A 12,986-nucleotide genomic window follows, 5' to 3' on the forward strand; every position below is an offset into this window, starting at 1 on the left:
TAACTGTTCTGGGCAGCTAAATGCAAAATTATGGATCACTTGGATACAGAAGAAGTGTTTGGATTTGATATCCCGCTTTATCACTACCCTAAGGAGTCTCAAAGCAGCTAACAATCTCCTTTCCCTTCCTCCCCCACAACAAACACCCTGTGAGGTGAGTGAGGCTGAGAGACTTCAGAGAAGTATGACTAGTCAAAGGTCACCCAGCAGCTGCATGTGGAGGAGCAGAGACGCAAACCTGGTTCACCAGATTACGAGTCTACCACTCTTAACCACTACACCACGCTGGCTCTCATTTGATGGCAAGCAGAATTCTGAGGTGACCACCAAACTTCTTACCTGGGGGTGACCTGAGTGATATCGGATGGGTGGAGAATCCTACAGGTGGTAAAAGTAAATGTAGAGTTTGTAGATGAGAGACATTTTCCTGGATTTGAAGCTAAAATATAAATAAAAGCACATCAGATGAAAAGGAGATGGAGAACAGACTAGCAGGACAAAAAAAATGAATAAAAATAAAAACCTGACTTAGTAAAGGGGGGGGGGGACTATTCTTCCAAGGGAAATATATTTCACTGACATTGGCTAAGTGTGCTGCTAATGTAAGTCTTAACTGTGGTTAAGGCCAGATGGGAGGAATTCATGCTAAAGAGGAGAAAGGGTGTAGGGAAGGAATACAAAAGACTATGAACTACTCTCTACAATGAGTATTCGATCTCCAGCATCACAAGACCATTTCAACTCAGGACTGGTTAATCTTTCCCTGTTATCTTCTGCAAAAGTGACACAGAAAAAACTCCTCAATAAAGATGCGAGGGAGACACATTTTATAGTTGGCGAACTATGAAAACAGTAAACCTGTCTTTACTCAGATCCTCTGCTTTAGCTACGCACAAACTTGAAGAAAAAACAAATTCTACATGCCCCCTTAAAATGTATATCTTCTTGTATAGGAACGGCATGACATCAGTCTAGTCAGCAGTTAAACAAAAACAAAATACACAGAAAAATAACCTTTAGTAGAACTAAAGCACCAGTAGAAACAGAACAGCTGTCACAGTAAGAGATCAGATCAGCAAAATACTGATCTGCGAACTGCCCCGAGATCTTACGATGTTTAGATATAAATCTAAGTGACAACAACCACCACAATTGTTACAGCCATTACCTGCTAGGGAAACCGTTGCTAAATTAGTAGGTGGAAGAAAGATTCCTGCCAGTGACTTTGGCACTGTGAGTTTCTTTTCCTCAGGAGGGGACTGCTGCACTTGGAAGGTGATGCCTTCATCCCTTTCTTCCTCGTCTTCTTCAAAATCAGAGAGGTGGTAGCCGTCAGCTTCGGACAGTGGTGTGAAACCTTTTGTCACAACGCCAGGGCGTGGGTCGAGAATTGTGCCGAGGTGAGGCTGAGCCAACTGTTGCCAATGGAACAGGGTCTGAGAACCTAAGGGAGGAGGGAGCACAAACAAACGTCAAAATGGGCAGAGTTCTTCCTTAGCATAATCCTAGGCAGCCAGCTATAGAATTTTATTTTTTAAAAAACTTCATTGAGAAAGAGAAATTCACTGGATGTAAAGGAAATTCAGATTGGGAGGATTTTAAAAGGTGATGACAAATATCCTAACAGGCTTTTCCTTACGTTTTACTCATTTATTTAAAATTTTGTAATAATTATTTGAATGTATTTTAAAAATTTATACCTTGTTTCCCCAAAAATAAGACAGTGTCTTATATTAATTTTTGCTCCCAAAGTTGCGCTAGGTCTTATTTTCAGGGGAATGTCTTATTTTTCCATGAAGAAGAATATGGTACACATTTATTGTTGAACAAGAAAAAAGAGGAAATTTATTACCTGTATACGGTACAACGCCTAAAGGTCTAAGGCTTTAAGGGCCTTATATTCCAGGGTGGCCTTATTATTGGGGAGGCCTTATATTCCAGCGAGAGGCAAAACTGGAAGTACCGTATTTTTCGCCCTATAGGACGCACCGGCCCATAGAACGCACCTAGTTTTTTGGGGGGGAAATAAAGAAAAAATTTTTTATTCCTCCCCCAGCTGCGGGGCTGGGGCGGGGGAAGCCCGAGCTTTTAAAAATGCACCTACCGTAGTTTTTAGAGGAGAAAAACAAGTAAAAAATATTCTGAATCAAATGTTGTATAAACTACTGAATTTAATAAACAACCAGTATATAAGAATCATATTACAGCCATGTAAAGTGAACAGCAGTCAACAGTGGCGTTAAGAACCATCATCACTGTCATTAACAAATGAAGAGAGACTTTAAGGTTTGAGTACTCTTCTAGTCTTCTGTGAACCCCAAGAACTCATCACTGCTAGAGTCAGAATTTATGAAGCTCAGTTGCTCACAATCACTGACATCACTTTCTTCGCTATCTTCATGTAAAATATCATCTTCGTTTCCATCCAAAGCATTGCTAATGCCACATTTTTTGAATGACCGGACAACGATTTCCTCCTTCACCGAGTGCCATGATGTTTTCACCCATTCACAAACTTGAGTGATAGTGGGCCTCTTCATTCGTCCAGTGGGTGTTAGATCATGATTACCAGCAGCCATCCATTTGTTCCACTCTTCTCGCATAAAGATATTAAATGGCTTGTTGATGGAAACGTCAAGAGGTTGCAACTGGCTGGTAAGACCTCCAGGAATTACAGCTAGATGAGTCTTCACTTCTTTAAAGCACTTTTTTGTAGTTTTGCTAATATGTGCTCTAAACTGGTCAAATACTAATAAGGCAGGTTTTTTGAAAAGCCCTCCAGGACGTTTGGACCACACTTTTTCAACCCATACTCTCATTCCATTTTCGTCCATCCATCCTTTCTCATGAACATGTACAACAACTCCTCGTGGAATCACTTCTTTTGGAAATGTTTTCCTTTTGAAAATTAACATGGGTGGCAATTTGGTGCCATCTGCACAGCAAGACAACACAACCATGTAAAGGGTTTTCTCATGTCCGGAGGTTTTCACGGCGATAGTTTTGGCACCTTTCCGATCAACAGTCCTATCTGATGACACATCAAAGGTTAGAGGGACCTCATCCATATTCCCAATCTGGCCAATTTCAAATCCATTTCTCCTCCTAGCATCAATTACAAAGTTATGAAAGGACATAATCTTAGATTCATATTCTTCTGGCATTTTTTGTGCGGTTCTAGTTTTGGTGCGCATAGCAAGGCCACATCGCTTCATAAATCTGTAGCACCATGATGGTGAGCCAGTAAAATCATGAATGCCTTTCTCAAAAGCAATCCGTTTGGCTTCATATATTATCATTTTTGTAGAGACTGCGAAGCCATTTTTCCGGTGACTTGTGATCCATTCTTTCATGGCAATGTCCATCTGTGGCCACTTTGCAGCACATCCACGAAAAGTGTGCTTACTTTTATCTGCTTTTTGCAGCGGATCCTCCTGTTTCCTCCACTCTCTTATCATTTTTTCAGTTGGAGGTGACCCAAAATGTCTCTCCGCTGCTCTGTTTCCATGCTCCCTAGCATATTTTACTACCTCTAGTTTAAAAGGAATCTTATATGCTAGTCTTTTCTGCTTTATCATCCTTATCAGAATGGGGGAGGTTTTCTGCAAGAAGATACAGTGGTAAGGAACTGTCAGTAATGTACAGGACAGTATCTCCAATGTTTATCATAGAGCGCTTAACTGCCCCCCCCCCAATATTTTTAAGTTGGAAGAGGGAGGGAGGGAAGGAAGGGAAAGGGAGAGCTCAACCTGTGGGTCCCCAGATGTTGTTGGGCTATAACTCCTATCATTCCTCAACTCCCATCTTCCCTGAGCTCTGGCCTTGCTACCTGGGGCAATGGGAGTTGTAGTTCAGCAACATCTGGGGACCCACAATTTGAGAAAGGCTGAATTGTCTGTGAGGTGGGGCTTAACTGCCCCACCCATATTTTTAAGTTAGAGGAGGGAGGGAGGGAAAGAAGAGCGAGGGAGATCTTACATTTCTGGTTGTCTGTGGAGGGCAGCTGCCTTGCCTCGTGCAACCAGAGCAAAAGGAGGAAATGGCGGGAATTTCCCGGCACAATAAGCTAGGGGAGATGCGGAAGGGGCAGTCCCGACCCTTCCGGCACACTGTTAATCTAGCAGAGTGTAAGCAGCTTTCAATTTGCTTGAATTACAGCCCCGGGAAGCAGCCAGCCCCGGCTGAACTTGTCGGCCAGTGTCGGGGCTGAAGGGGCAAGCCAGGGGTTTCCCCATAAAGCCCCGACAAGTGGCTCAGGGAACAGCGGGCGTCCTTCGGGATCAGCCAAAGGGGACCTTCAGGGACAGCCTCTCTAGCCTCCTGCAGAGGCTTTGCGCAGCCATCCCCAAGCTATCCCCAATGCCATCCCCAATGCCTTCAGGGATAGCCTCTCTAGCTTCCGTGGGGCAGCGGCTTGCGAAGCAGGCTGCGGATATTTTCCTGAAGCGCCGGGCGCCCTGCTTTCAGCGCACCCGGCGCTCCGGGCAGCAGGCTGCTATCCGCAGCCTAGACAGCCCTGCAGGAACTCCCACAGGGCTGCCTAGGCTGCGGATGTGTTCCCGAAGCGCCGGGCGCTCTGCCTTCAGCGCGCCCGGCGCTCCGGGAAGCAGGCTGCTATCTGCAGCCGAGGGAGTTCCCGCAGGGCTGCCTAGGCTGCGGATGTCTTCCCGAAGCACTGGGCGTTCTGCTTTCGGGGCGCCCGGCGCTCTGGGAAGCAGGCTGCGGATGTCTTCCTGAAGCCTGGAGAGCGAGAGGGGTCGGTGCGCACCGACTCCTCTCGCTCTCCAAGCTTTAGCGAAAGCCTGCATTCGCCCCATAGGACGCACCCAGATTTCCCCTTAATTTTTGGAGGGGAAAACGTGTGTCCTATGGGGCGAAAAATACGGTAGGTCTTATTTTCGGGGAAACAGGGTATATGGGTGATTCATGATGGCCTATATTTGTAATGCCTCATAAAGGTTTGGTGAAGTAGTAAGAATTTAAAAAAATTATTACAATACAATACAATATCCAGAGAGAAAAGAATATAGCATTAAGTTTAACTCACATTTAACTTTAAAACAGAGGATACATTTGCCCCTGACACAGAAATGTAAGAGAGAGATGATGGCATAAATATAGTCAGAACTACTTTGGGTAGTAATTTTAAATAGCAATTTCAGCAAGCATAAATGATTAAATTTCTTTAGCTGTTTGTTCCCACAAACACTATGAGGTAAGAACTTGTTACTTCTGTTTTACTGATAGGGAAGTAAGCCTAAGGGCTGTGTCCAATATTGCATAAAATGGGGGTGGGGGTGGAGGGGAGAGCAATGCAGAAAGGATCAGCAGCTGCAGGTAGGCCAATGAAAAGGATGTGGTGCCAAATGATGTTTTAATGCAAAAGTTACTTTCTGACTCCAGGATGCACTTCGGATGAACAGCAGTCAACAGGGGGAGAAAGATGTCCCTGTGGAGCTTTCTGAAGTCAAGCATGCTTAACCAGAGACCCAGCCTGATAACAGAAGAGTTTTCTGGGAGAAGACAACCTGGCTCAGGCCATGTCAGTGACTGGAAATCTAAGATTTGAACCCAGGTCTGTTTCTATTGTCTTTATTACACACGTCCTATATAGGGCGAGCTGGACCATAAAGAAGGCTGATCGCCGAAGAATTGATGCTTTTGAATTCTGGTGCCGGAGGAGACTCTTGAGAGTCCCATGGACTGCAAGAAGATCAAACCTCTCCATTCTGAAGGAAATCAGCCCTGATTGCTCACTGGAAGGACAGATCCTGAAGCTGAGGCTCCAAAACTTTGGCCACCTCATGAGAAGAGAAGACTCCCTGGAAAAGACCCTGATGTTGGGAAAGATGGAGGGCACAAGGAGAAGGGGACGGCAGAGGACAAGATGGTTGGACAGTGTTCTCGAAGCGACCAGCATGAGTTTGATCAAACTGCGTGAGGCAGTGGAAGACAGGAGTGCCTGGCGTGCTCTGGTCCATGGGGTCACAAAGAGTCGGACACGACTAAACGACTAAACAACAACAATATAGGGAAGAGCTGTTTTCACTGGAGAGGGAGAGAGCAGAGACTGTCTTCACCTTACCTTCGAGGGGTTTGACAATCTGCAGTTTGTCTGGGAGGAGGGAGCGTAAGCTGTTGCTGGAGGTGCCAGAGAAATCAGTCAGTTCTGTACTGCTCCCCAATGAAAGGCAGCTCTCCACTGGGGTGCTACAGCCATTAAATTCTTCTTTTTGGTCAGTCAGCAAACACATCTGGCGCTCCCATTCCTCTTCAAAGAACTGCTTTTCGCTCAAGTAGTTCTGCCGACGGAGGGAAAGTCTGTGTAGAGCAGTGGCTAAGTCGTTTTGTCCAGGGATGCCAGGATGGCTGAGTTTTTGAGCTTCCCGGCTGAAAGTACAAAAAATACAAAATGTTATTATCTCTTATCTCTTCGCAAATAGCAGAGTGGTCAATATACAGTCTGTCAACTTCACTTTATAGATGATTAGTAGCCTTGTACCTAGCATTGTTCTGAATTCTAGGAAACCAAAAAATCGGGGCAGTTTTGAAATCAGGGCAGTTTTGAAAGGTTCTGTCTGCTATTTAGATTGAAAATGGTGCCCAGAGATCATTCATTTTATTTGTATGCTGATTTTCCACAAAAAGAATCACATTCAAAGTGGCTTACAACAAAGGAAACAAAAATGCATTTTGAAATCAAACACAGCAAAACAACTTAATAACAACATAATAAAACAACAACAAGTATAAAAGCATACGAAACTGTAACTATAACAAGGTTACATTCATGACATCCAACAGCAAAAACAACAAGGGAGCTTGACAGTTTCCCCTCTCCCAAGATGAGATGAAAATCTACTGCCCTTGAGACTGACCCAGAAACTCCAGAGGGTGCAGAATGCCGCGGCGAGACTCCTTATGGGGTCTTCGCTGCGAGATCACATTCATCCGGTACTATACCAGCTGCACTGGCTCCCGGTGGAGTACAGGATCAGGTTTAAGGTGCTGGTTTTAACCTTTAAAGCCCTTCAGGGCCTAGGATCCTCGTACCTACGGGACCGCCTCTCCTGGTATGTCCCACAGAAGAACTTACGGTCTGCAAATAAAAACATCCTGAAGATCCCAGGCCACAGAGAGGTTAGGCTGGCCTCAACTAGAGCCAGGGCTTTCTCGGCCGCGGCTCCAATCTGGTGGAACGCTCTGTCACAAGAGACTAGGGCCCTGCGGGACTTGACATCTTTCCGCAGGGCCTGTAAGACAGAGCTGTTCCACCAGGCCTTTGGTCAGGGCGCAGCCTGACCCCCTGCGCTGGCAATCTGCACAGAATTTTGCTTAATGGTTGCCATCAATTTGATTTTAATTAATTTTTATAATGAAAGGTTTTTAGAATGTTGGATTATTTTGATTGTTGTTAGCCGCCCTGAGCCCAGCTTCGGCTGGGGAGGGCGGGGTATAAATAAAATTTATTATTATTATTATTACTCCTTTATCTCATGAGCCACTATGGTTAAAACGTCCAAATGCATAGCAAGCAGAGAAAAAACTTTCCAAAATATATAGTAGATGAGTGCAGTTGAAAACCACATTTAACACCAGTTGTTACTCTGGGCTGAATTAGTGGAGCTACTCTACCGGTAGTAATTTGCATGAAACTTCATCTAGTACGGGTGCGAAGTCTCTCTGCAACATTGGAATGTCATCATTTCACAGGAGAAAACAGAGCTTTCCATCAAGAATGGATGCAGGCCTGAGCATAGCATGCCCACCACCAAGGAAGTCTGTGCAGAAGACTCAAAATGGTCTTCCTCTTTGTTGCTCAACCATACTCCCTAGTGAATGAACTCCCTTCTGCCATACAATAACTGTAGCCCATGACTACTTCCCTGTTTTAACTGCCTTCAGTGCCGCATGGTTAATGGGTTTGTTCCACCGAATTGTTTTATTCATCTTGCATTTACTGCTTTGAGAGTTTTTGGTTTTTTAACAGAAAACAACCTAAAAAGGATTTTAAATATGTAAATAAATAAGTACCCTGTGCTCAAATACTTTCTGTGGTGGACACAGGATTAAGCTATTAAGAGGAAAAATGTCTGTTTACAACATACCAGGTTAGGGTTCTCACAGGAATTAAAAGTTTGTACACACAAATAAAATAATTGTGTTAAAACAGGAATGGCCGGGGGGGGTGTGGCGGTAGATCCATACATCTCGCTCCCCAACAAGTTCATTCCATCTACACTAAGCAAGTTCAATTCTCATTGGGCTGAGTTGGGTTGTGGCTTCCCACCCTATTAGGATTTGTTTGGTTTTGTTTAGCATTTTTTTTATTAAAAAAAAAAAACACCTCTGCAAACCTCAGGATTCCCCCCCCCCCCAGCAGGCTGCTAACATCTTCTTGCGCATGGATTGTACTGATTTGGCTACATAAGCAACTGCACCCAGGGAAGTGAAATCAGTGCTGGTGGATGAGACTTCCTACTTGGAAAGGTTCTCTGAGCTGGTCTTCTGAGACGGAGTCATCTTTCCTTCCACCTGCCTCAAGTCAGAATGGAAAGGCTTTGCCGTCATGACAACACTTGAGCGATTTGACCCTGGAATGGGTAGCGGGGCAGGACACAAAGTGGAACGGCCACGTGCAACGTTGGCAACTCGGACAGTATCAAAGATGCGCTTCTGTTGAACCCTGAAAGAAAAAAGAAAGACCGATAATGGATGCAGAAAAGCACTGAAATTCTGACCAAGCAGATAGGGAAAGTCGTTCCATGCGTGGCTAAATTTGCTAGAGTTCTAAAGAATAGAAAGCTTAACTTCCAGAGCAGTCATTTTGTGAAATAGCCCCCAAACAAGTGCAAACTCCAAAGGGATTGCGCCCCATAGTACACAATCTCTTCACCTGCACAGGCCAGTAGCCTCATTTCTCATTTACCGCTCTTGCCATCCCAGGTGTTCGTGTGTCCTCACATTTGCCCTTTCCCCAAGTTCTTTTTTTTAAAAATAAATTTTTATTAGATTTTCCACCGTGATAACACAAACCACAAAGCAAGATGATACACAAAAACAGAAAGGGATAAAAAAAGAAGAAGAAGGGGGGGAAGGGGGGAACAATAAACAGATAGACAATAATAACAAACTTAATTCTTCACAAATCCAACCTTTTAAACATCTTGGTTGACTTCCTCAAATCCCTCCCTTCTGAGTTTCCTTGTAATTAAAAGTAACAGCTTTCCAATATCATTATTAAACTAAAACAATTTCCAATAATAGTCCATCTTATTCACTTTTCTTAACATTCTGAATCCCATTTATTTAATTATAACTTAATTTAATCCTAGGCCTATTTGATTCTTTCAAGTAATTTCTAATTTTTTATATTACAATATTTATTCAAATAGTCCTTGAATTTTCTCCAGTCCTCTTGAAACTCCTCTTCTTTCTGGTCGTGGATTCTTCCAGTCAGGTCAGCTAGCTCCGAAAAGTCCATCATCTTCACTTTCCCCAAGTTCTTTGCAGCTGGCGTTACCATCCCCTTTCTGTACCCCATCGAGTGTCCTTTGCTATGATTGGCACCATTTCCACTTCTTCCTCCTTCCACACCTGTGCAGTTGGTATTCCTTATCCTTATTAATTAAAATATTTACCACTGTGCCTTTGAAAAATAATGCAAGGCTTACAATAAGGTAATGTGTTCCCTGTATCACCACTCCGACTTCTGCTGCGTTTTGGACTGCACTCACACCTGATTCTTGTGTTACATTGGGGACGAGGTAGTTGCTGCATGCTGAATAACCTTCTTGCATTACTAGGGTTACATAAGCAGCACAGGACCACCTACGGTTAAGTGACCACTACTATCACATAAAAAGAGACCTTAGATATTCTTATACAGAGATGAGAATAGCTGGGAAGGGGGATATGGGATCCATAACTTCCTCAGCTAACAGTGAAATGTACTTTTAAAAGATTTCAGGAGGATAAAAGCTCCGGCAGTGAATTCTTTGCTTTTTTTTGGGTGCAGGCCTTAAAAGTTACTAGAAATAAATGACAACTTCTTTCACCTCCATTTTTACAGAATCTTTTAGAGTTTAATATGAATTAAAAATAAACTAGGATATGATGTTAAAGCCCTAAAATACTGGTCAAGAAGGAATTTTAAGAAGAAATTATGATATGAATTCTGAAACAACTTTAAAAGGTTGTACTCGAATGTGCATAACAATAATTTCGTCACAGCTGCTGATGTCATATGACCATGTAATGCATAGGGAGGAATGCTGGTTTCTCAAACTCTTCCATAGTTAAAGAAAAAGAAAATGGAGCCTCCAGAACCAACTGTGACACGTCAAAATGCATTAAGGGTAGAAAAAACAAGAGCGGCACTTACTTTTGCTTAGAGAGGGATTCCTCATCCAGGCTCAGCTCTCTTCGCATCGTTCCCTCAATCTCTGCTGCCAAAGACTCCTTAAAGTCAAGCAGATATTGGTGTTTAATGCCCAAGTAAGAATTGAAAACACACGTTTTCTTTGCTCAGGCTAACCACATTAAGAAAAATGAAGGGATTCATTTAAAGTGGCTTTCTATACTACATTTTTGTGTGCGTGCATGCATGTATTTACTGCCTTCTTGGAGCTAATTGTCAAGTTTGGATCCTTTTCTGGAGTCACCCATCTCATCTCTAAGGGCTAGGTGAGTCATTCTTGTTTTTAATACCCCTCTACCACTCGGTCATTAGAGACTGTTTTACTAAAAGAGATGTTCCTATCGGTTATTTAGAAAGGGAGATATTAAGGTAGAAAAAACAACTTTCTCTGCAGAGTAATTGAGAAGCTTCAGCAACGTAACTTTCTTGGGTACGTTCCCTATACCCAGATAGGACATGATAAATACCCCTTAATTCTAAGTAATGAATCAATATGTTCTCATTTCAACATTCCCTCCTCCTCCCTCCAGAAAAAAAAATCCACCATACTTATGGCTGGCTTCAGTGAGAATTCACTATGAACAAGACTGAAGTTGCTAACAGAACCAGGGAAGCCAAAGGAAACTAAACTAACAAGTTGTGGATCAAGAATCAAGTTATATTTAAAATGGTTCAGAACTGTAACACCACTGTGATTCTGTAAAATCTGGATGCTGAAGTTAACTATCGTGCCAAGTCTGAGGTCAGAAATGTATATGTTAATTGCTGAATTTCCATCATTCAGTTGCAATGATAAATTTCCCAACATTAATGAAGGAATTAAGTCATTCCTAACAGCAAATTAGCCGTTTCTGCATAGGAAGAAGTATTTCATAGGATCCTTGCTCAAAACAAATGCTTTTAAAATGTTAAGTTCTGACTCTACAGTAGTCAGCAAGGCATAACACTGAGACCTTACTAGGCAGACAAGTGGCAAATAATCACAATATGTACTTGGAATAAAGCCTTAATTATCCAAAAGTTATATTAAGCATCCTTTCAAAGTTTGCACATTCTTTCTAGCCACATGATATTCTAGTAACTACTTCTTTATTTTGTGTGCACAACTGTGACCAGTTACCACTAAAGGCTAAATACAACACAGTCTCAGATGACGAAAAGAGATAAGGAGGAAAAATGAAGCAGCTGCTTTTTCCACAGCCATCCTTGACAGATGACTAAAGATCAGTCGGGGGTATCTATTCCTGCTTCCTCCCTCTGACGATGGAACAGGAGAAGGTGAAAAAAACAGGCACAGAGTTCACTAAGTGATTGGCTGAAAAGTCTGCATGATGGGTGAGGGGAGAGTAATAATGCTATAATGAGGATGCAAAGCCCGGAACAAAAGTCCCAGATTTTAGACTGCACTGCTGGGACTGGAGAAGCAACATTTCTTGGAGTCCTTCTGCTAAATGTTTTATGGAAAGAGTGAACCATGATACCAGAACGATAGTGACCTATGGGCCACACTAAGACAAACCATCATGCCTTAAGCATGAATGCAAGGTCTCTAGGGAGGAGCAAAGCAATCACTTCCCTCCTCACAAGAAGCCCACAAACTAAGAAGAAGAAGAAGAAGAAGAAGAAGAAGAAGAAGAAGAAGAAGAGTTTGGATATCCCGCCTTTCACTCCCTTTAAGGAGTCTCAAAGCGGCTAACATTCTCCTTTCGCTTCCTCCCCCACAACAAACACTCTGTGAGGTGAGTGGGGCTGAGAGACTTCAGAGAAGTGTGACTGGCCCAAGGTCACCCAGCAGCTGCATGTGGAGGAGCGGAGACGCGAACCCGGTTCCCCAGATTACGGGACTACCGCTCTTAACCACTACACCACACTGGCTCTAGCATGATGTGCAAAGCTGGCTGACGTATATTAGAAATGTCAAAAGCCTCCTTGTGCAGAATTGCCTTGTTTTTATTTATGGTACATTTACACCCCTGCTTTCACCATTAAATCTTAGGTGGTGTACAAGGACATCTCAGGACATCTCAAATCCAGAAACTGCCTAGCTTCAACAAGGAGTCTGCATATTTCAGCAGAACATGCGGTGACGCCTTCCTCCTCTTCCAGCTGGTTTGTGTGGTGTGATCCACAATGGCAAACACTGAACAATGGAGGAGAAGTTGGGGAAGCTCTCTTAGAAATGACAAAAGCGGAAGGCTAAATTTAAAAGATGGAATCATAGCATGGCAGAGGTGGAGACCATTAGATCCCTTAGCAAACTGGCAGCTCTCTTTAAGGGACAAGGACAGTCACAGTTCAAGTTTGCCCTTGAGGTTTCGTGTTACTTAGAACCAGCTGCCGGTATCAAAGAAAAGCCTTGTTGAGTTACCACAGGAAAGGCTCCACATGACTGTGGGCGGCAGAGAAGGGCGGCGTGGCTGGCTTTGCTGCGAAGCCCCTTTGCTTCTTCCTGAGATTCATGCAACATCCCCAGACACTCTGCACTCCGCTCTTGCAAGTCATGCAGCTGGAAGAACACAAAATGCCAGTCATTTAGTAGGCAGAAAGAACAAAGCTACTGAAGAGG

General features: G+C 43.4%; 1 protein-coding gene across 3 annotated transcripts in view; it reads right to left on the reverse strand.

Annotated features, from left to right (window-relative positions):
- Positions 1 to 12,986, reverse strand: part of TRAK2 (trafficking kinesin protein 2) — a 44,581-nt gene that overhangs the window by 4,550 nt on the left and 27,045 nt on the right. For all 3 annotated transcript variants that reach the window (XM_081016426.1, XM_081016424.1, XM_081016425.1), the window contains 6 exons: positions 12,789 to 12,926; positions 10,385 to 10,461; positions 8,483 to 8,686; positions 6,086 to 6,390; positions 1,169 to 1,444; positions 340 to 439 (listed from right to left, as the gene is read on the reverse strand). In XM_081016426.1, the coding sequence (XP_080872552.1) occupies positions 340 to 439; positions 1,169 to 1,444; positions 6,086 to 6,390; positions 8,483 to 8,686; positions 10,385 to 10,461; positions 12,789 to 12,926 (1,100 nt within the window). The remainder of the gene's footprint in view (positions 1 to 339; positions 440 to 1,168; positions 1,445 to 6,085; positions 6,391 to 8,482; positions 8,687 to 10,384; positions 10,462 to 12,788; positions 12,927 to 12,986) is intronic.

The sequence above is a fragment of the Podarcis pityusensis genome, assembly GCF_964106645.2.
Source record: "Podarcis pityusensis genome assembly, chromosome: 1".
Taxonomy (NCBI): Eukaryota; Metazoa; Chordata; class Lepidosauria; order Squamata; family Lacertidae; genus Podarcis; species Podarcis pityusensis.